General features: G+C 36.1%; 1 protein-coding gene across 2 annotated transcripts in view; it reads left to right on the plus strand.

Moving 5' to 3' along the window:
- The window catches only part of LOC121386328 (protein Aster-B-like), a 71418-nt gene that overhangs the window by 33346 nt on the left and 14704 nt on the right, over positions 1 to 23368 (plus strand). For both annotated transcript variants that reach the window (XM_041517196.1, XM_041517197.1), the window contains exons 6-15: positions 284 to 387; positions 871 to 1047; positions 7804 to 7938; positions 9391 to 9646; positions 12752 to 12895; positions 14451 to 14575; positions 15922 to 16114; positions 18941 to 18994; positions 20564 to 20722; positions 22341 to 22398. In XM_041517196.1, the coding sequence (XP_041373130.1) occupies positions 284 to 387; positions 871 to 1047; positions 7804 to 7938; positions 9391 to 9646; positions 12752 to 12895; positions 14451 to 14575; positions 15922 to 16114; positions 18941 to 18994; positions 20564 to 20722; positions 22341 to 22398 (1405 nt within the window). The remainder of the gene's footprint in view (positions 1 to 283; positions 388 to 870; positions 1048 to 7803; positions 7939 to 9390; positions 9647 to 12751; positions 12896 to 14450; positions 14576 to 15921; positions 16115 to 18940; positions 18995 to 20563; positions 20723 to 22340; positions 22399 to 23368) is intronic.

Here is a 23368-nt window from a genome sequence, read left to right on the forward strand (position 1 = left end):
AAAGGGGGGAGGAGTTTGACTAAGATTGAGGGTGTAAAGCAATGTTTTTAGGGGTTTCGGATGTATGCTTCCCCGTAAAATTTTGAAATCTAGATATCCTGCATTCTACAAGTAAAATTCATCTCTGCCTTAAGATTTACTACCAATAATATTTTTTATTCACATTTATTGGCCCCCCTGCTCCGCCATTCCTGCAAGGCCTCCAAAGAACAACAACCAATAAATGAGAAAGAAAAAAAAACAGAAAAAAGAAATTATAATTTTTATTATTTGTTCATTTCAGATTACTCGTGTGCTCTTCAGAAAGATATTCTAGTTCAAGGTCGCATGTACATCACTCAAAACTGGATTTGTTTCTATGCTAATATCTTCCGCTGGGAGACGGTGGTAAGGAACTCTTTTATTATACATGTACATCACTCTAAAGTAAATATTTGTTGTATATTTGTATTGTATTATGTTTTTTTCAAGAAGTTGAACAAATATAATAATAATATTGCAAAATTTCTTTAGGGTAATAAAGTTTGTTTTTTAACTTCTTTGACCAAAACCCCCCAAAACACAAATATCTTTCGTTGGAAGATGGTGATAAATAACTCTTTTATTATACAGGTACATAACTCAAAACTGGATTTGTTTCTAGGCTAATATCTTTCACTGGGAGACCATGGTAAGGAAGTCATTGTACCAAGTTTTGCATAATGATGCATAATGAAGGATATTATACTTTAATTGAAGCAACAAATTCCCAAATATGAAACAAATTTGGTGTTTTACAATAACTTTACAAAAATTAAGTGGACATGTTTTAATGATATATGTTATTTGGTTAAATAATGATGTTATTTACATTCCTTTCTTCTGTTCCAGCTTACAATTTCCTGTAAGGATGTGACGGCAATCACGAAGGAAAAGACAGCGCGGGTTATTCCTAATGCTATTCAGATTACGTCTGATAAAGAAAAATATTTCTTCACGTCGTTCGGTGCTCGTGACAAATCTTACATGATGTTGTTTAGAATATGGCAGAATGCACTGATGGAGCAGGTAGGTCACATGACCAACAGCTACAAATCTGATTGGACAAAGACATCCTTAGCAGGGATAGAAAGTAATGCTTGCACACTTTCCCGAGGCGAGTAGAAATCACTGGGTACGAGTACAGTTTAAATTGTGCTAGTCCCCCGGGCCAGTAATTCTGAGCAGATATGAACCAAATTTAAGATGCTGACTGTCAAGCTATTTAGCCGTGATACCATGATATACTACGTACTACGTAGGTAGCCTAACAGCTTGCTAGAACCCTCAAAGCAGAGCTCACCCAGTACATTGCTAAATTAGTTAAGTGCTAATTTTTATACAAAGTGGCCACAAAATTTAATGTTTTTTAACTAATAAAATATTCCTTCAATTAACTACATTTTAATCATTTTCAAAGAAGTACTCGACACATTTTAAAATTGGCTAAACCAAAATGTCTTTCCGTGTGAGCCCTGACATACGTGTAGGTTTCATCTCCTAGGGATGTCCCAATAGTAGGACGTGGTTTTTATTGGGGACTAGTAACTTTTGTACGCTACTAGTCCTCCAGACCAGGGGAAATATTTGTTAATTTCCACCCCTGCTTAGAATTAAAATATAGATCCAAAGTTATGTCTGATACCGACCTCAGTGTTGTCGTGGTTAAGCATCAGACATAAGGCTGGTAGGTACAGGGTTCGCAGCTCAGTACCAGCTCCCACCCAGAGCAAGTTTTAATGACTAAATGGGGAGGTGTAAGAGCACTACACCATCTTCTCTCTCACTAACCACTAACAACTAATGACTTACTGTCCTGGACAGACAACCCTGATAGCCGAGTTGTGTGCCTAGGACAGCATGCTTGAACCTTAATTGGATATAGGCACGATAATAAGTGCAAATGAATGAATGTATGTCTGATTGGATAAACCTATTCTAGTAATACTGACCACAAGTTACAGATAAAAACCATCCTTAGAATTTTGATTTACGTTAAGCATACTCTAAATATTAGCTGTGGTTTGGTTAGTAAATAATGTTTTTTGATTGTCGTTTTGAAAATACATGTTGTGCATATATTGTAATTTGTATTTTGTAGATAGCTTGTTTATCTTTCAAATTATTAAAGTTTACATTGCTTATCGAGGAACATTTTGTATAATATTTCTTCACGATTTGCCATGTGACTTTCAGAGATCGCTACATAATTTTAAATGTTAAATAGTAGTTGCTAATCTGTTTTCAATACCTTAACAAATGTTGCTAATCAAAATTTTGAAAACCGTGTATCCTTTGCTTATCTTCAATTTTATAATTACAGTAATTTAGATTGCTTATCTGCAACTTTAAAATTATTGTAATTTAGATTGCTTATCTGCAGCTTTAAAATAGTGTAGTTTAGATTGCTTATCTGCAGCTTTAAAATTAGTGTAGTTTAGATTGCTTATCTGCAGCTTTAAAATTAGTGTAATTTAGATTTATCTGCAGCTTTAAAATTATTGTAATTTAGATTGCTTATCTGCAGCTTTAAAATTATTGTAATTTAGATTTATCTGCAGCTTTAAAATTATTGTAGTTTAGATTGCTTATCTGCAGCTTTAAAATTAGTGTAGTTTAGATTGCTTATCTGCAGCTTTAAAATTAGTGTAGTTTAGATTGCTTATCTGCAGCTTTAAAATTAGTGTACTGTAGTTTAGATTGCTTATATCTGTATCTGCAGCTTTAAAATTAGTGTACTGCAGTTTAGATTTCTTATCTGCAACTTTAAAATTAGTGCACTGTAGTTTACATTGCTTATCTGCAGCTTTATAATTAGTGCATTGTTGTTTAGGTTGCTTATCAGCAGCTTTAAAATTAGTATACTGTAGTTTAGATTGCTTATATCTGCAGCTTTAAAATTAGTTTACTGCAGTTTAGATTTCTTATCTGCAACTTTAAAATTAGTGTACTGTAGTTTACATTGCTTATCTGCAGCTTTAAAATTAGTGTACTGTAGTTTACATGGCTTATCTGCAGCTTTAAGATTAGTGTACTGTAGTTTAGATTACCTATCTGCAGCTTTAAAATTAGTGTACCGTAGTTTACATTACTTATCTGGTAGCTTTATAAGTATTGTACTGTAGTTTACATTGCTTACATTTGCAGCTTTAAAATTAGTGCACTGTAGTTTAGATTGCTTATCTGCAGATTTAAAATTTAAATGACTAAAAGAGGATTTAGATGCATGATGCTACATGTAGTTTCTAGCTAGTAATACTTGGATCACCTGACCTAACATTGTTTTCTGTGATGATTGTAGCAAGTTGATGTTAGCGAACTCGTAAGTGCAGATAACACGTTTTACACTTCTGTCTGCATGTCAAGGGCAGACAATCAGAACTGGTTATATACCTACTGGTTGATAAAATGAGAGTAGTAAATTATTTCACATCATTTCTTTCATGTAGTATTGCTGTTTTTAGAGGGGGTTTGAGGTGGGTAACATAACAGAAGTGATGCAAACCTTATTTTTTTGAAATAATAAAATGCTGCTTTTTGGATTTTTCTGAAATTTTTAAATATCAAAATTTGTTTTTGTGGGTAAAAAATGTGCCTTTGTACATTGCCAGTTTTGGTTGTCAGTGCTTGGTGTTACTTACTACACATCATCTTATTTGCTCTGATTCTGCAAGGTAGTGGTGTTGTGATGATAATTGATCAGTTGCATTCATGTAATACGCAGTGGTTAAGTATACCTGGTTTACAATTGATCTGTTCCATTCTAGTAATTTACCAAATCCATAATCGACTGTATTGAAAATAGTTAACTCTAATTATTCATATAAAGTGAAGATGAGGAAATAAACAAAATCAAGTTCATTACATCTTTAGTCCGTCCCATCCTCCTGCAAAAATGTTTTTTGTAAATAATTTCTATTTTGTTTGACGGAAGAAGAAAAGTAAAAGTGTTTTGGAAATAACAAAACAATACTATGTCTGTGTCCAATTTAGAAAACGGTTGGCTCAGAAATGAATAACTTGCAGTCAATTCCATAGCATGAAAAAAGGTGTTCCCTGTGGGACGGACTATGGATATGACATTGTCCTATGTCCACAAAATCTTACATGTTGACTAAATAAGACCGGCGTCGGTGGTGTTGTGGTTAGGCCATCGGACATAAGGCTGGTAGGTACAGTGTTCACAACCCGGTACCGGCTCCTACCCAGAGCGAGTTTTAACAACTCAATGGGTAGGTGTAAGACCACTACACCCTATTCTCTCTCACTAACTACTAATAATTAACAACTAACCCACTGTGCTGGACAGACAGCCCAGATAGCTGAAGTGTGTGTCCAGGTCCCGTGCTTATAAACCTTAAAGTCTAGACTATAACGTCATGGCAATGCCATTCAAATAGCATTACTCTATGCCTTTAAATGACATAAACGTCCATCTTCTGCATGATGATTCGTGGGTATTTGTGCTTGATTTCATTTTGTTTGCTTGGGATCACAAACTGTTTTCTCTTTCTGGCAACATCATCTTTCACATTTGACTCAAGTTTTAGCTATAGAAATATTTTAAATCGTATTCACCGGGATATAAGTTTGCTGTTGCACTCACTCTACTTTTTAAAACTGTCAAGTTTTGGACTTTTTAAAAAGAAAATATTATTTTCATCTTGTGTTTTTATATACAGACTCACCGTGGTAAAGGTATATGAAATAATTGTAATAGTCGCTTGCATGTATGACAGCATTTATTTTATTTTTACATTTATTATGTTAAGTTCTTGTGTTTAGTTTGTCAAAAAAATATCACTAGCGTAGTTTATTTTCACACAGTGTGTTGAAGATTAAAATGAAGTAACATCTTTCACTAGTGACTTTCCCATACATTGTTAGAGTTTAGAATAAAGTAACATCACTAGTGACTTTCCCATACGTTGTTAGAGTTTAGAATAAAGTAACATCACTAGTGACTTTCACATACGTTGTTAGAGTTTAGAATAAAGTAACATCACTAGTGACTTTCACATACGTTGTTAGAGTTTAGAATAAAGTAACATCACTAGTGACTTTCACATACGTTGTTAGAGTTTAGAATAAAGTAACATCACTAGTGACTTTCACATACGTTGTTAGAGTTTAGAATAAAGTAACATCACTAGTGACTTTCACATACATTGTTAGAGTTTAGAATAAAGTATCATCACTAGTGACTTTCACATATGTTGTTAGAGGTCAACTTTCCCATACATTGTTAGAGGTCAACTTTCCCATACATTGTTAGAGGTCAACTTTCCCATACATTGTTAGAGGTCATCTTTCCCATACATACCGGCCTCGGTGGCGTCGTGGCAGGCCATCGGTCTACAGGCTGGTAGGTACTGGGTTCGGATCCCAGTCGAGGCATGGGATTTTTAATCCAGATACCGACTCCAAACCCTGAGTGAGTGCTCCGCAAGGCTCAATGGGTAGGTGTAAACCACTTGCACCGACCAGTGATCCATAACTGGTTCAACAAAGGCCATGGTTTGTGCTATCCTGCCTGTGGGATGCGCAAATAAAAGATCCCTTGCGGCTAATCGAAAGAGTAGCCCATGTAGTGGCGACAGCGGGTTTCCTCTCAAAATCTATGTGGTCCTTAACCATATGTCTGACGCCATATAACCGTAAATAAAATGTGTTGAGTGCGTCGTTAAATAAAACATTTCTTTCTTTTTCCCATACATTGTTAGAGGTCAAAATAAAGTAACATCACTAGTGACTTTCCCATACATTGTTAGATTTTAAAATAAAATAACATCACTAGTGACTTTCACATACATTGTTAGAGGTCAAAATAAAGTAACATCACTGGTGACTTTCACATACATACCGGCCTCGGTGGCGTAGTGGTTAGGCCATCGGTCTACAGGCTGGTAGGTACTGGGTTCGGATCCCAGTCGAGGCATGGGATTTTTAATCCAGATACCGACTCCAAACCCTGAGTGAGTGCTCCGCAAGGCTCAATGGGTAGGTGTAAACCACGTGCTATCCTGCCTGTGGGAAGCGCAAATAAAAGATCCCTTGCTGTCTATCATAAGAGAGTAGCCTATGTGGCGACAGCGGGTTTCCTCTTAAAAACAGTGTCAGAATGACCATATGTTTGACGTCCAATAACCGATGATAAGATAAAAAATCAATGTGCTCTAGTGGCGTCGTTAAATAAAACAAACTTTATTTTTCACATACATTGTTAGAGTTTAAAATAAAATAACATCACTGGTGACTTTCACATACATTGTTAGAGGTTAAAATAAAGTAACATCACTAGTGACTTTCACATACATTGTTAGAGGTTAATGTAAAGTATCATCACTAGTGACTTTCACATACGTTGTGAGAAGTCAACTTTCCCATACATTGTTAGAGGTCAACTTTCCCATACATTGTTAGAGGTCAACTTTCCCATACATTGTTAGAGGTCAACATAAAGTAACATCACTAGTGACTGCCATACATTGTTAGAGGTCAACTTTCCCATACATTTTAGAGTAACATCACTAGTGACTTTTCCATACATTGTTAGAGGTCAAAATAAAGTAACATCACTAGTGACTTTCACATACACTGTTAGAGTTTAAAATAAAATAACATCACTAGTGACTTTCACATACATTGTTAGAGGTCAGCATAAAGTTACATCACTAGTGACTCACAGCCATTGAACAAAAAAACACTTTTCAGTAATACACATATATAAATATTAATGAGTTTACTAATGATTGATGTGACATTTCAACCAGTGAACAAGCAAGACTTTTCCTTAATATATAAATATTAATGAGTTTACTAATGATTGATGTGACATTTCAGTCAATGAAAATGAAGGACCTTTCTATAACCAGAGTAAACTCTGAGTGCAAAATATTTGGCCAAATTATCTATCAACCTGAAAAATAGCAGAAACCCACCATTACCCAGCAACGAAATGTCAATGATTACTGAAATTATATCACCAAATTAAAATAAAATTTGCCTTTTGTGTTAAAAATTAACAGTTGGCAAATTTGGCGAGTGACAGAGCCCGCTCCAAATAATGCTAGTCTCAAACTACCAACTGCCATGACAAATTTGGCCAACTTTTTGCTCTCACGAATTCTATGACTGTCCAGTTGCTATTCGAGTTCTCTTACATTTTTATTTTCATTGTATCCGACTTCTGTGACTGATTAGTTGTTAATCTGAGTGCACCCGGCGCAAATTGGCAGTTGGGGAAATTACAACGCAACCATCAAGTTGGCCAACTTCATTTTGCCGGTTGACAATCTGAGCCTAGCATAACATATAATAACAATATTTTAATAGAATTTGTCATTTGTGTTTAAAATCCAATATTGGTCAATTTGTCAAGTGACAGAGCCAGTTGTGAATAAGGAAGGAAGTGTTTTATTAAACGCCACACTGAACACATTTTATTTACGATTATATGGTGTCGGACATATGGTTAAGAACCACACAGATATTGAGAGAGGAAACCTGCTGTTGCCACTTTATGGGCTACTCTTTTCGATTAGCAGCAAGGGATCTTTTATATGCACCATCCCACAGATAGGATAACACATACCACGGCCTTTGATGTACCAGTCATGGTGCACTGGCTGGAGTATGAAATAGCCCAATGGGCCCACCAACAAGGATCGATCCCAGACCGGCCGTGCATCAAGCGAACACTTACCACTCCAGTAGATCCTGCCCCAGTTGTGAATAAGATATATGTAGTAATATTGATTAGTTTTGACTGCCGTGCTGTTTCAGCCGATGAACAATAAGGAGCTGTGGCAGTGGATCCACTACAGCTACGGAGAGGAGCTGGGCGTGACGTCGAGTGACGAGGACTACATCGCATCACCGTGCTTGGATGACCTCAGTAAGGAAGACTTGCCGCAGGAGGTACAGTAGTCCATTTCTCTATTCCTGCAGGCGCTGAAATAAGTAGAGAACAGCCATAGGAGGTTATAAGGAGGTTACATATATGAACAAAAGTCAAGAATGGTTTCTGAGGTTATTCGGTTACATTTGATAAAGTCTCTATTGGTTGATGAGATTATGTATGACATTAAAGTCAAGAATTGTTGATGTTATGAGGAGGTTGCTTTTGACAAAGGCAAGAATGATAGTTGAGGTTATGAGGAGGTTACATATGATAAAGTCAAGATTGGTTGTTGAGGTTATGAGGAGTTTACATATGATAAAGTCAAGAATGGTTGTTGAGGTTATGAGGAGTTTACATATGACAGTAAAAAATGTTCATTGAGGCTATGAGAGGTCATATTTGACAATAAAGTCAAGAATGGTCATTGAAATTATGAGGGGTTTCATATGACAGTGAAGTCAAAACTGGTTTTTGAGGTTATCAGGAGGTTACATATAACAGTAAAGTCAACTGTTTTTTACGTTATGATATGGTTACATATGACAAAGCCATGAATGACTGTTGTTGATGTTATGAAGAGGTTACATTTGACAAAGTAAAGAAAGATGATTGAGGTTATGAGGAGGTTACATATGACAATAAAGTCAAGAATGGTTGTTGAGGTTATAAGATTACATATGACAAAGTCAAGAATGATTGTTGAGGTGATGAGAAGGTTGCATATGACAGTCAAGAATGGTTGTTGAGGTTATAAGGAGGTTACATATGACAAAGTTAAGAATGGTTGTTGAGGTTAAGAGATTACATATGACAATAAAGTCAAGAATGGTTTTTGAGGTTATGAGGAATTACATTAAAGTCAAGAATGGTTTTTGAGGTTATGAGGAATTACATTAAAGTCAAGAATGGTTTTTGAGGTTATGAGGAAGTTACATGTGATATTAAAGTCAAGAATGGTTTTTGAGGTTATGAGAATTTTACATATGACAAAGTCAAGAATGGTTGAGATTATGAGGAGGTTACATTTAACAAAATCAGGACTGTATATTGAAGATATGAGGATGTTACATCAATAAAGTTGAGAATGGTTATTGATTGAGGTTTTCAGGCGGTTACATATGACAAAGTCCAGAATGGTCGTTGAGGTTATGAGAAGGTTACATATGACAATAACGTCAAGAAGGGTTGATGAGGATGTTACATTGATAGTAAAATCAAGAATTGTCATTGAGGTTACTAGGAAGTTACACATGACAATGAAATCAAGAATGCTTGTTGAGGTTATCAGGAGGTGACACGTGACACAATGATCATTGAGGTTATGAGGTTACATATGACAATAAAACTTGGCCTGTTGTCACAGGATTCTCGTTTGTTCATTGTCCTAGTTTAGACAAGTTTCACAATATATTATTAAATTAATATATAAATAAATTGAAATAGTTTTTTTCTGTTTCTGTTTTTCAAAGTTAATTTCCGACTCTGAAGCTCAAGTTGATCCGAGCGCCCTGCTGGAGAATGATGATGACTTCCTACCAGATGACGAGGATGAGGACGAGGACGAGGACGAGGACGAACTTGACGTGGAATCTCCCATCTTGATCAGCCTGACGAAGGCAGACGACTCGTTGGTGAGCCTTCCCCGGGCCAAGAAAGTGTCGTCGATGAGTCTACTGCGGACAGAGGACGTGTCGGAAGGCAGCGACACGACTGAGGACAGTGAAGGTAAATGTGCTGCAAGATTTGAATTAATTAATTATCCGACATTAGGGGATCACTTTGCAAACATCTTTATTGTTTTTCGTATATCTTGAAATCTTTATTAAAATAATAATATTAAAACTTTGATCGGATCAGCAAAACTGGAACTACCCATAAATGTCAGACAGGCAACATCTTCTGTTCAGCTAAAAGACGAGTCGGCTTGCATTTTGTATGAACTGTTTTGCACTTTTTTATAGGCTAAATAAGGAGTATGTCTTTTCACAAAGTCGACCAACACACAACAATATAGTAACCAAGCTCCCCCCCCCCCCCCCCCATTGTTGTTTTTTGTTTTGTTTTTGAGGGGTGTTGTGCTGCGCAGCCGCCCTCCTTTAATTTTCACCCAGCGTGTACATTCTAAAATTAAAAGTACCATATATCGCACTAGTAATAAAAATTTAAATCAGTTTGTGTTTTTGAACCACCAATGTAGCACAGAACCGTAGTTCAAGTGTTTTAGGATTAGGTAGGCATAACTCATCGGTTAATAGAACTATATTCACGTAACCGTTACCTAAGTAAAACTCACGTGAACTGACTTTCGGTTACCTAAGATTTTGAAATATTGTCCCCTGTTGTCATGTTATGGTATGGAGTTGTCAGTCCATCCATCCATGTAGGAACAACTTGGGATGGCGGTGTGCCGCGTACTATTACAAAGTCACTGTGACCTACTTTTCATGGTCTACTGCACATAACACTGCACTGCACATAACAGTAAATCCTTGTCCGGTTCATATCTTGCATACAGATGCGTACAAGACCATCAAACCTCACATGTAGGAACAGCTTGGGATGATGGTGTGTTACATACAATTACTAGGTCAGTGTGATTCTGAAAATCATAAGAAAATCTTGTTTAGCTTTTGAAGAAAATGGGGGTGAGACGTAGCCCAGTGGTAAAGCACTCGCTTGGTGCGTGGTTGGTTTGGGATTGATCCCTGTCAGTGGGCCCATTGGGCTATTTCTCGCTCCAGACAGTGTACCACGACTGGTACACCAAAGGCCGTGGTATGTGTTATCCTGTCTATGGGATTGTGCATATAAAAGATCCCTTGCTGCTAATAGAAAAGAGTAGCCCATGAAGTGGCGAGAGTGGGTTTCCTCCCTCAATATCTGTGTGGTCCTTAACCATATGTCTGACGCCATATAACCGTAAATAAAATGTGTTGAGTGCGTCATTAAAGAAAAAAAAAATTCTTGAAGAAAATGCTAAACAAAATTTCCCTTTCTAATAAAGAACAATAACTTCATTAATCAGACAGCACCGTATCCAATGGATACAGTATCATCAGGAGTTGGTCCACAACAAACCCGTAACATATTCATTAATATCTGTGGTTTTCAATCAAACTCCTGATGGGCGTATCATGTACCGTATATTGCCGTGTATTAGCCGACTTTTGAAGTCTAGAAACACTTTCCAAAAGAAGAGAGTCGGCTTATACAAGGAGGCAACAAATTGGAGCATAACATTTCGATCTAAAATACTCCTGACTGTGACTTACAAATTTTGATCAGACCCTTAGCCTTTCACAGATTATGTAACAATAATTTGTGCACAGTATAAATAAAACACCCCATCATGCAATATTATGCAGTTTTTTGTTCTTGAATGCATTATAAGTTTGATGAATAATAATAAAAAATTACTTGTTTTATTGTCCTTTCAATGGTAAAAACATATTCTTTCCAACTGTCCGCCATCTTTGTTTGACCTGTGCTGGGACCAGTCTTTCATATAGCAAGTTTAAGATACAAAACGGTGTTTTTTCTTCAAACAAGTATTATATTTCTAATATTATTGTTTTGTTGGGAGGGTGCATTAGACTGTAAAGTAATGCCATAAATAAATTAAGCTCATTATTAACATTACCGACTGAAAAAACATGAATTTCAGGATGATAATTACTCCCACTATTGTCACATGACCATACCATATACAGTGAACAGCTGCAGTCATGGACCGCATGATCTTTTGTTTCTGTGTGTGTGGTGAGGGATTAAACATGCCTCAATGATTTTACTTTTTGCTGTCCAGTGAATAAATAAATTACTTATGTGCAGTGATATGTTGTTACAGCTTGAATTATTTATTTTCCTGTTATGCTTTATCAATTCTAAATTATTTTTCACAGCATGGTAGATGTTAGCATTGTCACATTGATGATTGATTGCGATCGCGATTACCGTGTTTGTAATAATTAAAGGGAAAACAAATGTAATGAACAAGAAAAGCACATGTCTATTTATTGGCAGTATTATTGAAATCGATACAACATACAGCTGGACAAAAGATGACTTCGGCTTATAACAAGGCCGATGATTTTGTACTGGATATTTAGGGTCAAACTAAGAGATCGGCTTATCCAAGGAGTCGGCTAATACACGGCAATATACGGTACTTACCAGTACTCTTGTTTTTATTTCTAGAAGAAGTGATCTGTTCTGCTTGTACATGGATAGTATAGTTACAGTATATTGTAGTAATTACTTGTATTAATTTAATACTTTTCTGATTTCCAGCCACGTACAGATGTTGTAGATGGATGAGTATCTTAAAGACTTTACATTATATTGCATTAATTATTTGCGTTAATTTGATGTATGTTTCTGATTTCCCGAGGAAGTGGTCTCTTCTGGACACACCCACCTACAGAAGGAGTACATTCTGATGACTATATTTACATTATATTGTATTAATAACTTGCAAGCGTTAATTTGATGGATGTTTCTGATTTCCAGAGGAAGTGGTTTGTTTTGGACACACCCACCTACAGAAGTTGTACATTCTGATGACTATTTTTACATTATATTGCAGTGGCGGATCCAGAAAATCCATTTAGGGGGGGCCCCAGTGACATGAGGTGGAATGCCAAGGGAACTTTGCGAGAGGTTTGGAAGGGGATCGTAAAAAAATTAAAATGAATATATAATAAAATTATAACTCACAAACTGTAGGTGTGGGGGGGGGGGGGGTCCCTGGGCCTGCCCCCCCTTAGATCCACCTCTGTATTGTATTAATTACTTGCAAGTGTTAATTTGATGTATGTTTCTGATTTCTAGAGGAAGTGGTCTGTTCTGGACACACCCACCTACAGAAGCTGTACATGGATGAGGTTTTCTCTCTTCCCATCGACACAATCTTCGAGTTGCTCTTCACAGACTCGGCTTTCTTCAGACAGTTTGTCGCATCCAGGAACACATTTGGTAAACAAATAGAAGTAAAGGAAGGGAATGTTTTATTTAACAATGCACTCAACACATTTTATTTATGGTTATATGGCGTCGGACATATGGTTAAGAACCACACAGATATTGAGAGGAAACCCGCTGTCGCCACTTCATGGCCTACTCTTTCCGATTGACAGCAAGGGATCTTTTATATACACCATTCCACAGACAAGGTAGTACATACCTTGACCTTTGATATGCTAGTCATGGTGCAATTTTCTGGAATGAAAAATAGCCCATTGGGCCCACCAACGGGGATAGATCCCAGACCGACCGAGCAAGTGCATTACCACTGGGCTACGTCCCGCCCCTTTAAACAAATGTTTGTGTGACAGCAATGTGTTAATTCTGAAAGGGTTTGTCGTCACTTTCATCAGTTGTTCCCTGTCCCATCCAGTGCCCCACAACTAGAACATCAAAGGCTGGGGTATGACCAGTAATATCTATGGGGAAAAGTTTCTTAATTGGATATAAGCACGAAAATAAGTTGAAATGAAATGAAAAAACAAAACGTATGGTACATTGATGGAACTTATGGGAGAAGGGATTAAGTCAGTGGTTTAACCAGTGATTAACACAACAGAATGAATAGTACATTGAAGAGTTAAATCTGATGGTTTAACTGGTGATATGTACAACAGAATATATGATACATTTAAGAAACGTATCGGTGAAACCAGTGATCTATACAACAGAATTTATGGTACATTGATTTAAACGTGATTAATCAGTGATATATAATACATTGAAGAAACTTATGGGTAAAAGGGTTAATTCGATGGTTCAACCAGTGATATATAATACATTGAAGAAACCTATGGGTAAAAGGGTTAATTCAATGGTTTAACCAGTGTTATATAATACATTGAAGAAACCTATGGGTAAAAGGGTTAATTCAATGGTTTAACCAGTGTTATATAATGCATTGAAGAAACCTATGGGTAAAAGGGTTAATTCAGTGGTTTAACCAGTGTTATATAATGCATTGAAAAAACCTATGGGTAAAAGGGTTAATTCAGTGGTTTAACCAGTGTTATATGATACATTGAAGAAACCTATGGGTAAAAGGGTTAATTCAGTGGTTTAACCAGTGATTAGTATTAAAGGGACATTCCTGAGTTTGCTGCAACTTTTAAGATGTTATCTACTAACAGCGACTTTATAACGATTGTAATTACATATCAAATATATTTTTCTCTATAAATTATTAGTGTCTGTATATTCAAGGTGTTTCTGATCGTTCTAATATTTGTACTAGGTTAAATTTCATTTTATTTCCTAAAATAAGTTTTTTTCGTACATATGAAATTATTTGAAGACAAAATCCAGTTTCGACTACTTACAAATATTAAGACGACCAGAAACACGTTGAATATAAAGACACTGTTATTCTAAACAAGAAAATATATTTAAAATATAAGTTTAATCGTAGAAATATTTTATTAGTCTGAAACATCTTACAGTGCAACAAACTCAGGAATGTCCCTTTAACCAGTGATTAGTATTAACGTTGTGAGTGGTGGGTTTTTAGATCTGGAACTTCCTGCCTGGGAAGAAGACCTCGACTCGTCTGGTAGCCGACTGCGCACGATCACATACACCCTGACTCTGAACCAGTCTATAGGACCGAAAAATGCCTACGCCACGGAGAAACAGGTACAGCTACACCATCTAGAATCCCATAGGTTTATGTCCTCAGATGGGAGTTATATTAATTGTGCTCTCAGATATGTGTTATATTAATTATGCCCTCAGATAAAAGTGTTTTATTAAGTGTATCTTCAGGTATAAGTGTTATATGAAGTGTATCCTCAGATATAAGTGTTATATTAATTATGCCCTCAGATATAAGTGTTATGTTAATTGTATCCTGAGATATAAGTGTTATATTAATTATTCCCTCAGATATAAGTGTTATATTAATTATATCTTCAGATATAAGTGTTATATTAATTGTATCCTCAGATATAAGTGTTATATTAATTAATCCTTCATATATAAGTGTTATATTAATTATATCTTCAGATATAAGTGTTATATTAATTGTATCCTCAGATATAAATGTTATATTAATTAATCCCTCAGATATAAGTGTTATATTGATTATATCTTCAGATATAAGTGTTATATTAATTATATCTTCAGATATAAGTGTTATATTAATTATATCTTCAGATATAAGTGTTATGTTAATTGTATCCTCAGATATAAGTGTTATATTAATTAATCCCTCAGATATAAGTATTATATTAATTATGTCCTCAGATATAAGTATTATATTAATTATATCCTTGGACATAAGTGTTATATTAATTGTATCCTCAGACATAAGTGTTATATTAATTATATCCTTGGACACAAGTGTTTTATTAATTATATCATCAGAAAAAGTTTGATTAATTATATCCTTGGACACACATGTAAGTGTTATATTAATTATATCCTCGGACATAAGTGTTATATTAATTATATCCTCGGACCTAAAAACAAAACAAAAATGGAAGATTTTTTTTTTATTCTTGGACATGTGTTATATTAATTATATTCTCATATATAGTTGTGATATTAATTATATCCTCAGATGTACATGTTTTGAATGTGCTTCCAACTGTTACCTATATGTATGACCAGTGTTATATTAATTATATCCTCAAATATAAGTGTCATATTAATTATATCCTCAGATAAGTGTTATATTAATTATATCCTCACATGTGCTACCAACTGTTATTTATGACCAGTGTTATATGAATTATATCCTCAAATATAAGTGTCATATTAATTATATCCTTGGATAAGTGTTATATTAATTATATCCTCACACGTGTTACCAACTGTTAAGTATGACCAGTGTTATATTATTAATATCCTCAAATATAATTGTTAGATTAATCATATCCTCGGACATAAATAAGTGTTATATTAATTATATCCTCAGATACAAGTCTTATATATTAATTATATCCTCAGATACAAGTCTTATATATTAATTATATCCTCAGACATGCTACCGACAGAGTCAGCCGGGTAACATGTACATCATTGACACAGATGTGCGTAATGCAGGGATCCCGTACGCCGACGCGTTCAGTGTCACGACGCGCTACTGTCTGACGCGAGTCTCCAAGTGCAAGTCAAGAGTCCACGTGTCAAGCAGCATCAACTTTTACAAGTCTATCATCGGAATGGTCAAAGGTCAGCTACAAGTTTTGTCAAGGGTGTGGTAAAAGTTGGATTGTATTAGTTGAATATGTTCAGCAATAGAAATAAGAAGAACTTTTCACTAGTCCACTGGACAAGTACATCTACAAATCTACATGCCCATTACTATTTTTACTTGTCCAAATAAGTTGTTAGTTTTATTCAAGAGCAAAGACAATGTTTTTGATTGCTTAAAATGAAACAGCATTACAAATTTTTACTTGTCCACTGGACAACCACTATTGTACATTTTGCTTGTCCCAGCAGATTATCACTTGTCAGGTCAAACGGATAAGTGATTATTTCGAAAACTGATGTTAAAACTAGCATGATTGGTGAACATTCATCAAGACGTCACATAGTTTTTCACTCATCAGAATTGTCAAAGATACGGGTCAAGTTTTCTAATAGTTTAAATTGTCACGGGTATGGTACAAGTTTTATTCTAATTGTTTATTATGTTAAGAGAGAGAGTCAATTTTCACAGATCACTTGCTGAAGTCATCAACGGTGCGGAACAAGTTTTGTTGCAATAGTGAGTCATCCCATGTCAAATCAATAAGGTTAAAACTTACCATGTTTAGTAATGGGACTTGGGATTTCAGCACTAGTTTACCACAGCTTTATGGGCTGACCATAGCGTTTATATTTGTCCTTTTGAAGATTTCGTTTTTGTTATTTCATGTATTATAAGGGGGGGCAGGACGTAGCTCAGTGGTATAGCGCTCACCTGATGCGCGATCGATTCCCGTCGGTGGGCCCATTGGGCTATTTCTCGTTCTAGCCAGTGCTCCACAATTGGTGTAACAGACCTTGGTATGTACTGTACTATCCTGTCTGTGGTATAGTGCATATAAAAGACCCCTTGCTGCTAATCGAATAGAGTAGCTCATAAAGTGGAGACAGCAGGTTTCCTCTCAATATCTGTGTGGTCTGTAACCATATGTCCGACGCCATATAACCATAAATAAAATGTGTTGAGTGCGTCGTTAAATAAAACATTTCCTTCATTTCCTTAATGTATTCAATATGTTTATTGTGTCTTTCACAAATATGAGTCTTTCATTGTTGTCTACACTATGTTTATTACTCATTTTAGAATTTTATATTGATGTTGATTATCGTATATAACTTAGTCTGATGCCCAATAGCCGGTGTGTGTGTGTGTGGGGGGGGGGGGGGGGGGTAGAGGTTGTGCTGGGCAGGATTTCTGCCAGAGGGTAAGGAATGTAAAATGACATACCTTAAGATCTTGGGATATTAATGGATACATTTTTATAATATTTAGATGAATGAAAGTAAGAGAACTGGTGTTTAAAATTTGTCACAGCACATGAAATGCTATTTCCAATTTCAATATATTTAAAACCCCTAAGAAAGTAGTAAGGGCATTTACAGTCTGTTTTGTTTTTGTGACGTACCCTTGAATTATTTCCTACCAGAAAGCCTGCTGGGGTGTCGTTAAACATGCATTCATTCATTCATTAAAAATTTACGAAGACGAACATTTACTAGCCGCGATTAAAAATTCACTAGCCCTACTTTATTTTAAGTTAATACAATTTTACTAAATAATAGTAAAAGTCTGATATGTCACCTAAAGAGAGAATTAGAGCTTAAAAACACTAACATTGGGGGTTGGGGTGGGGGCCAGGATATTCATATTTACAAAATAAACTTAATTGCTGATGATTTTATGATTTGTTTTCACTAGCCATCGGGCATGGCAGTAGTAGTTATTTACTAGCCCAACATTGAATATCACTAGCCATGGGAGTGGGGCTACCATAATCTAGAAGCCCTGTCGGGCATGGCAATAGTAGTTATTTACTAGCCCAACATTGAATATCACTAGCCATGGGAGTGGGGCTACCACAATCTAGAAGCCCTGTCGGGCATGGCAGTAGTAGTTATTTACTAGCCCAACATTGAATATCACTAGCCATGGGAGTGGGGCTACCACAATCTAGAAGCCCTGTCGGGCATGGCAATAGTAGTTATTTACTAGCCCAACATTGAATATCACTAGCCATGGGAGTGGGGCTACCACAATCTAGAAGCCCTGTCGGGCATGGCAATAGTAGTTATTTACTAGCCCAACATTGAATATCACTAGCCATGGGAGTGGGGCTACCACAATCTAGAAGCCCTGTCGGGCATGGCAATAGTAGTTATTTACTAGCCCAACATTGAATATCACTAGCCATGGGAGTGGGGCTACCACAATCTAGAAGCCCTGTCGGGCATGGCAATAGTAGTTATTTACTAGCCCAACATTGAATATCACTAGCCATGGGAGTGGGGCTACCACAATCTAGAAGCCCTGTCGGGCATGGCAATAGTAGTTATTTACTAGCCCAACATTGAATATCACTAGCCATGGGAGTGGGGCTACCACAATCTAGAAGCCCTGTCGGGCATGGCAATAGTGGTTATTTACTAGCCCAACATTGAATATCATTAGCCATGGGAGTGGGGCTACCACAATCTAGAAGCTCTGTCGGGCATGGCAATAGTGGTTATTTACTAGCCCAACATTGAATATCACTAGCCATGGGAGTGGGGCTACCACAATCTAGAAGCCCTGTCGGGCATGGCAGTAGTAGTTATTTACTAGCCCAACATTGAATATCACTAGCCATGGGAGTGGGGCTACCATAATCTAGAAGCCCTGTCGGGCATGGCAGTAGTAGTTATTTACTAGCCCAACATTGAATATCACTAGCCATGGGAGTGGGGCTACCATAAACTAGAAGCCCTGATTAATCCTACCTTGTATAAACTTTTGTATTAATTTATTAACTGAATCTTTGTTTACAGGCATGATACAGAGGAGTGCTGTCAGTGGACTGACCGACTATTTCCGCGCATTATGTACGTATCAGTTCTTTTCAACTTCAGCATATTCTCTCTCCAACTTCTTCTTTTCTGTTCAATGTAATAAGCATTTCATTTCATTTAAAATTATTTTCGTGTTTATATCTAATTAAGGTTCAAGCACGCTATCCTGGGCACACACCTAAGCTATCTGGGCTGTCTGTCCAGGACAGTGGGTTAGTTGTTAATTGTTAGTGGCTAGTGAGAGAGAAGAGGGTGTAGTGGCCTTATACTTACCCAATGAGTCGTTAAAACTCGCTCTGGGTGGGAGCCAGTATTGGGCTGTGAACCCTTGTACCTAACAACCGTATGTCCGATGGCCTAACCACGACGCCACCGAGGCCGATGTAATAAGCATTACACAGAGATGAATATCTATTGTATTCAGGGGCGGCTATTTGTATTTTCAATGGAGGGGTTACAACATCAAAAAAGACATCTTAAAGCAGTCTTTCTCCAGAAAGGTAAAACGCTTGCTTGATGCGTGGGTTGGCCTATAAAATCTATAGAAATCTATAAAAATATTTTTTTGTAAATAATTTTAGTTTGGTTTGACGTAACAAGAAAAGTAAAAGTGTTTTGGAAATATAATTTTTTTTTTACTATTTTTGTCTACAATTTACAAATCAGTCAGATCAGAAATAAATAACTTGTATCCTGCAACCACTGTTTCTATTGACAAAATATGATGACGGATAAAGCAAATTCATATCCTGCTAGTGACGTCACACGCATAGCTGCATTACAAAATCGCTCATTTGACCTCTAGGTCATCGTACAATGTGGCTCAAATAACAGAAATAATAGCTTTTCCCCTTAATTTTTATGGTCTGCAGGATAAAGATAATAACTAGTTAATGACATCAGATATCTGCTTTCTCCTGTTCAGGTTAGTCGAATGAGAAATTTTCTATTCTGACCTTCACAGGATAAAACAGATATCCAATATCATTAACTAGTTATTCTGTATGTAGTAAATTCCATAGTATGAAAAAAAAAGCTGTCCCCGTGAGACAGACTATGGGATCGATCCTCATTGGTGGGCCGTCTATTTCTCATTTAAACTGACATAAGTGCAAGATCTCCATGTAATACCTGAAATATGTTCTCTGTGTTACAATAACGATACCTTTCAGAAGAAATACAGTATTCCCTTCCTTTGCAAATGGTCATAAATATATTAAAAGGGGGACAGGATTTAGCTCAGTCGCTTAAATGCTCGCTTGAGGTGCATGTGTCGCAGATCGAACCACTTCTGTAGATCCATTCAGTGGATTGTTTGTTTTTCTCGTTCCAACTAGTGCACCACAACTGGTCAAAAGGCCCTAGTATGTGCTTTCCTGTCTGGGAAAGTGCATATAAAAGATCCCTTTCTGCATTAGTAAAATGTAGCAGGTTTCCTCTGATGACTACACGTCAGAATTACCAAATGTTTGACACCCAATTAATGTGCTGTAGTGGTGTCGTTAAACAAAACAAACTTTATTAAAATGGAGTGAGGTGTTTTTAGCAACCTTTCTATCCTTTCCACTGCCACATACATGTATTTGTATTTTTTTAATGCAGCTGCTCATCTGCGGAAAGAATCTGAGAAAAACGAAAGTTTACGAGTCAGCCACATGCCAAAGAAGAGGACGTTGCGGCGGCGCCGTAAACTGCAGAGTGGTGTGTCTGACATCGTGCCAGACAGACCAGCAACCTCAGTACCTCCATCACCCAGCAGAGGTTAGTCAACTTTGACGTATCTATTAGTACCCTATCAGTCCAACCATCCTTCTGTCTGTCTGTCTGTCTGATGTGTCTGACGTTGTGCCAGACAGACCAGCAACCTCAGTACCTCCATCACCCAGCAAAGGTTAGTCAGTCCAACCATCCTCTGTTTGTCTGTCTGTCTGTCTGATGTGTCTGACGTTATGCCAGACAGACCAACAACTTCATTACCTCCATCACCCAGCAAAAGTGAGTCAACTTTAACAGATCTATTAGTCCCCTACCAGTCCAACCATCCGTCTGTCTGTCTGTACGTTGTGTCAGACGTCGTGCCAGACAGACCCACAACCTCTATTACCTCCATCACCCAGTAGAGGTTAGTCAATTTTGACATATCTGTTAGTACCCTACCAGTCTCCATCATTCTGTCTGTCTGTCTTTCTTTCCTTCTTTCTTACTTTCTTTCTTTGTTTCTTCTTTCTTTCTGTCTGTCTGTCTGTCCATCTGTCCCACATATAGTCTTCCAGTGTTTTTTGTCACAAGATATTGAGCTGTAATTTTGTATATAGCTGTATCAAGTATAGTTATAGATGAATTTGGATGTTTGTGGTTATTGAGCTGTAATTTTGTATATAGCTGTATCAAGTATAGTTATAGATGAATTTGGATGTTTGTGGTTATTGAGCTGTAATTTTGTATATAGATGTATCAAGTATAGTTATAGATGAATTTGGATGTTTGTGGCTATTGAGCTGTAATTTTGTATATAGCTGTATCAAGTATAGTTATAGATGAATTTGGATGTTTGTGGTTATTGAGCTGTAATTTTGTATATAGCTGTATCAAGTATAGTTATAGATGAATTTGGATGTTTGTGGTTATTGAGCTGTAATTTTGTATATAGCTGTATCAAGTATAGTTATAGATGAATTTGGATGTTTGTGGTTATTGAGCTGTAATTTTGTATATAGCTGTATCAAGTATACATGTAGTTATAGATGAATTTGGATGTTTGTGGCTATTGAGCTGTAATTTTGTATATAGCTGTATCAAGTATAGTTATAGATGAATTTGGATGTTTGTGGTTATTGAGCTGTAATTTTGTATATAGATGTATCAAGTATAGTTATAGATGAATTTGGATGTTTGTGGTTATTGAGCTGTAATTTTGTATATAGCTGTATCAAGTATACATGTAGTTATAGATGAATTTGGATGTTTGTGGTTATTGAGCTGTAATTTTGTATATAGATGTATCAAGTATAGTTATAGATGAATTTGGATGTTTGTGGTTATTTACCCATTTTGGGTGGGACGTAGCCCAGTAGTAAAGTGCTCACTTTATGCACGGTTGATCTAGAATTGACTGCCATCGGTGGGCCCATTGGGCTATTTCTCGTTCTAGCCAGTGCACCACAATTGGTACATGTATATCAAAGGGTGTAGTATGTGCTGTCCTGTCTATTTGTTAAAGTCTCTCACTAGTTTTAATTGTCTTACAAACTACCACACTAGTTTCAATTGTGTTAACATCTATCACACTAGTTATAATTGACTTACAAACTATGATCACACTATCAGACCAGTTTTAGTTTGTTGATTTTTAACAGATGTTTATTTTATTATTATACAGCTGGTATTGATGACAGATCGAGATGTTCAGGGTCCTGTATCAGAGTTATATGTTTCATGTAAGTTTACTCACTTATCACTAAATTTCCATTACATTCTTTACAGTTTAACCTTTAGACTACATGATTAATTTTTGACAAAAACCACTTTGAGTGGATACAGGTTTATAATTTTTACCCACATATATTCACTTAAATGTTTTATAAAGTTCATATATGAATCAGTAAGTATTATTTTCGGGTTTTTTTATTTTATTTTTATATTTTAGATCAGTTAATGTTGACTAAAATTAGGAAATATTTTTGAAAAAGTCGTGTTTACTTATTTGTGGGCTTCTGTCCAGTATTTATGTCCATTATTCCCGATAACTGGTTTTCTGACTCAAAAAAAAAAAAAAAGAACTATGATTCATATTGCAATATTTGGTGATTTTCATTATTGGTAAAATGATAAAATTTATTATCAAATTAGCTGTCACAATCAGCTATTGATCCCTGAAAATGACCGCGACGTGCCGCCATTGTTGTCAAACGAAAATACTTGCTGAAAACCAATTTTGAACTAAAAATTCCAAGCTATTTCCCCACTTAAAAACAACAAACAAAAGTTAGCATGCTGTAAACTAAACTGTTTCCTGTTAAGAGAAAACGTTTCCGGTGAGTATCGTGCGCAAAACAGCAGGAAATATGAATTGGGTGTACAGTATGTCGACGTCGGGCGAGATATCTCGGTTCAGTAGTCAGAAGGTTAACGTCATTCCATTGGTCCAGCCGTAGCAACGTGAGTTTGTTCATTTCTCAATGAACATAAAAATAATGTCGGGGAACGTTATATCCAATGACGTCACTTCACCGATGTGTATTTATATACATTTTCTTCCGTGTATTTGATCAACATCTGGGATGTATGTTGAAGGGCTTGTCAGTGTTTATTTTAATGCATGTTAAAAACTATATAATTTTAATTTAAAGAATATGAATTTTAATTAAATTAATTAATTTATTTATTTTATTTAAAATGTATTTTTAT

This window comes from Gigantopelta aegis, chromosome 12, assembly GCF_016097555.1.
Source record: "Gigantopelta aegis isolate Gae_Host chromosome 12, Gae_host_genome, whole genome shotgun sequence".
Lineage (NCBI taxonomy): Eukaryota > Metazoa > Mollusca > Gastropoda > Neomphalida > Peltospiridae > Gigantopelta > Gigantopelta aegis.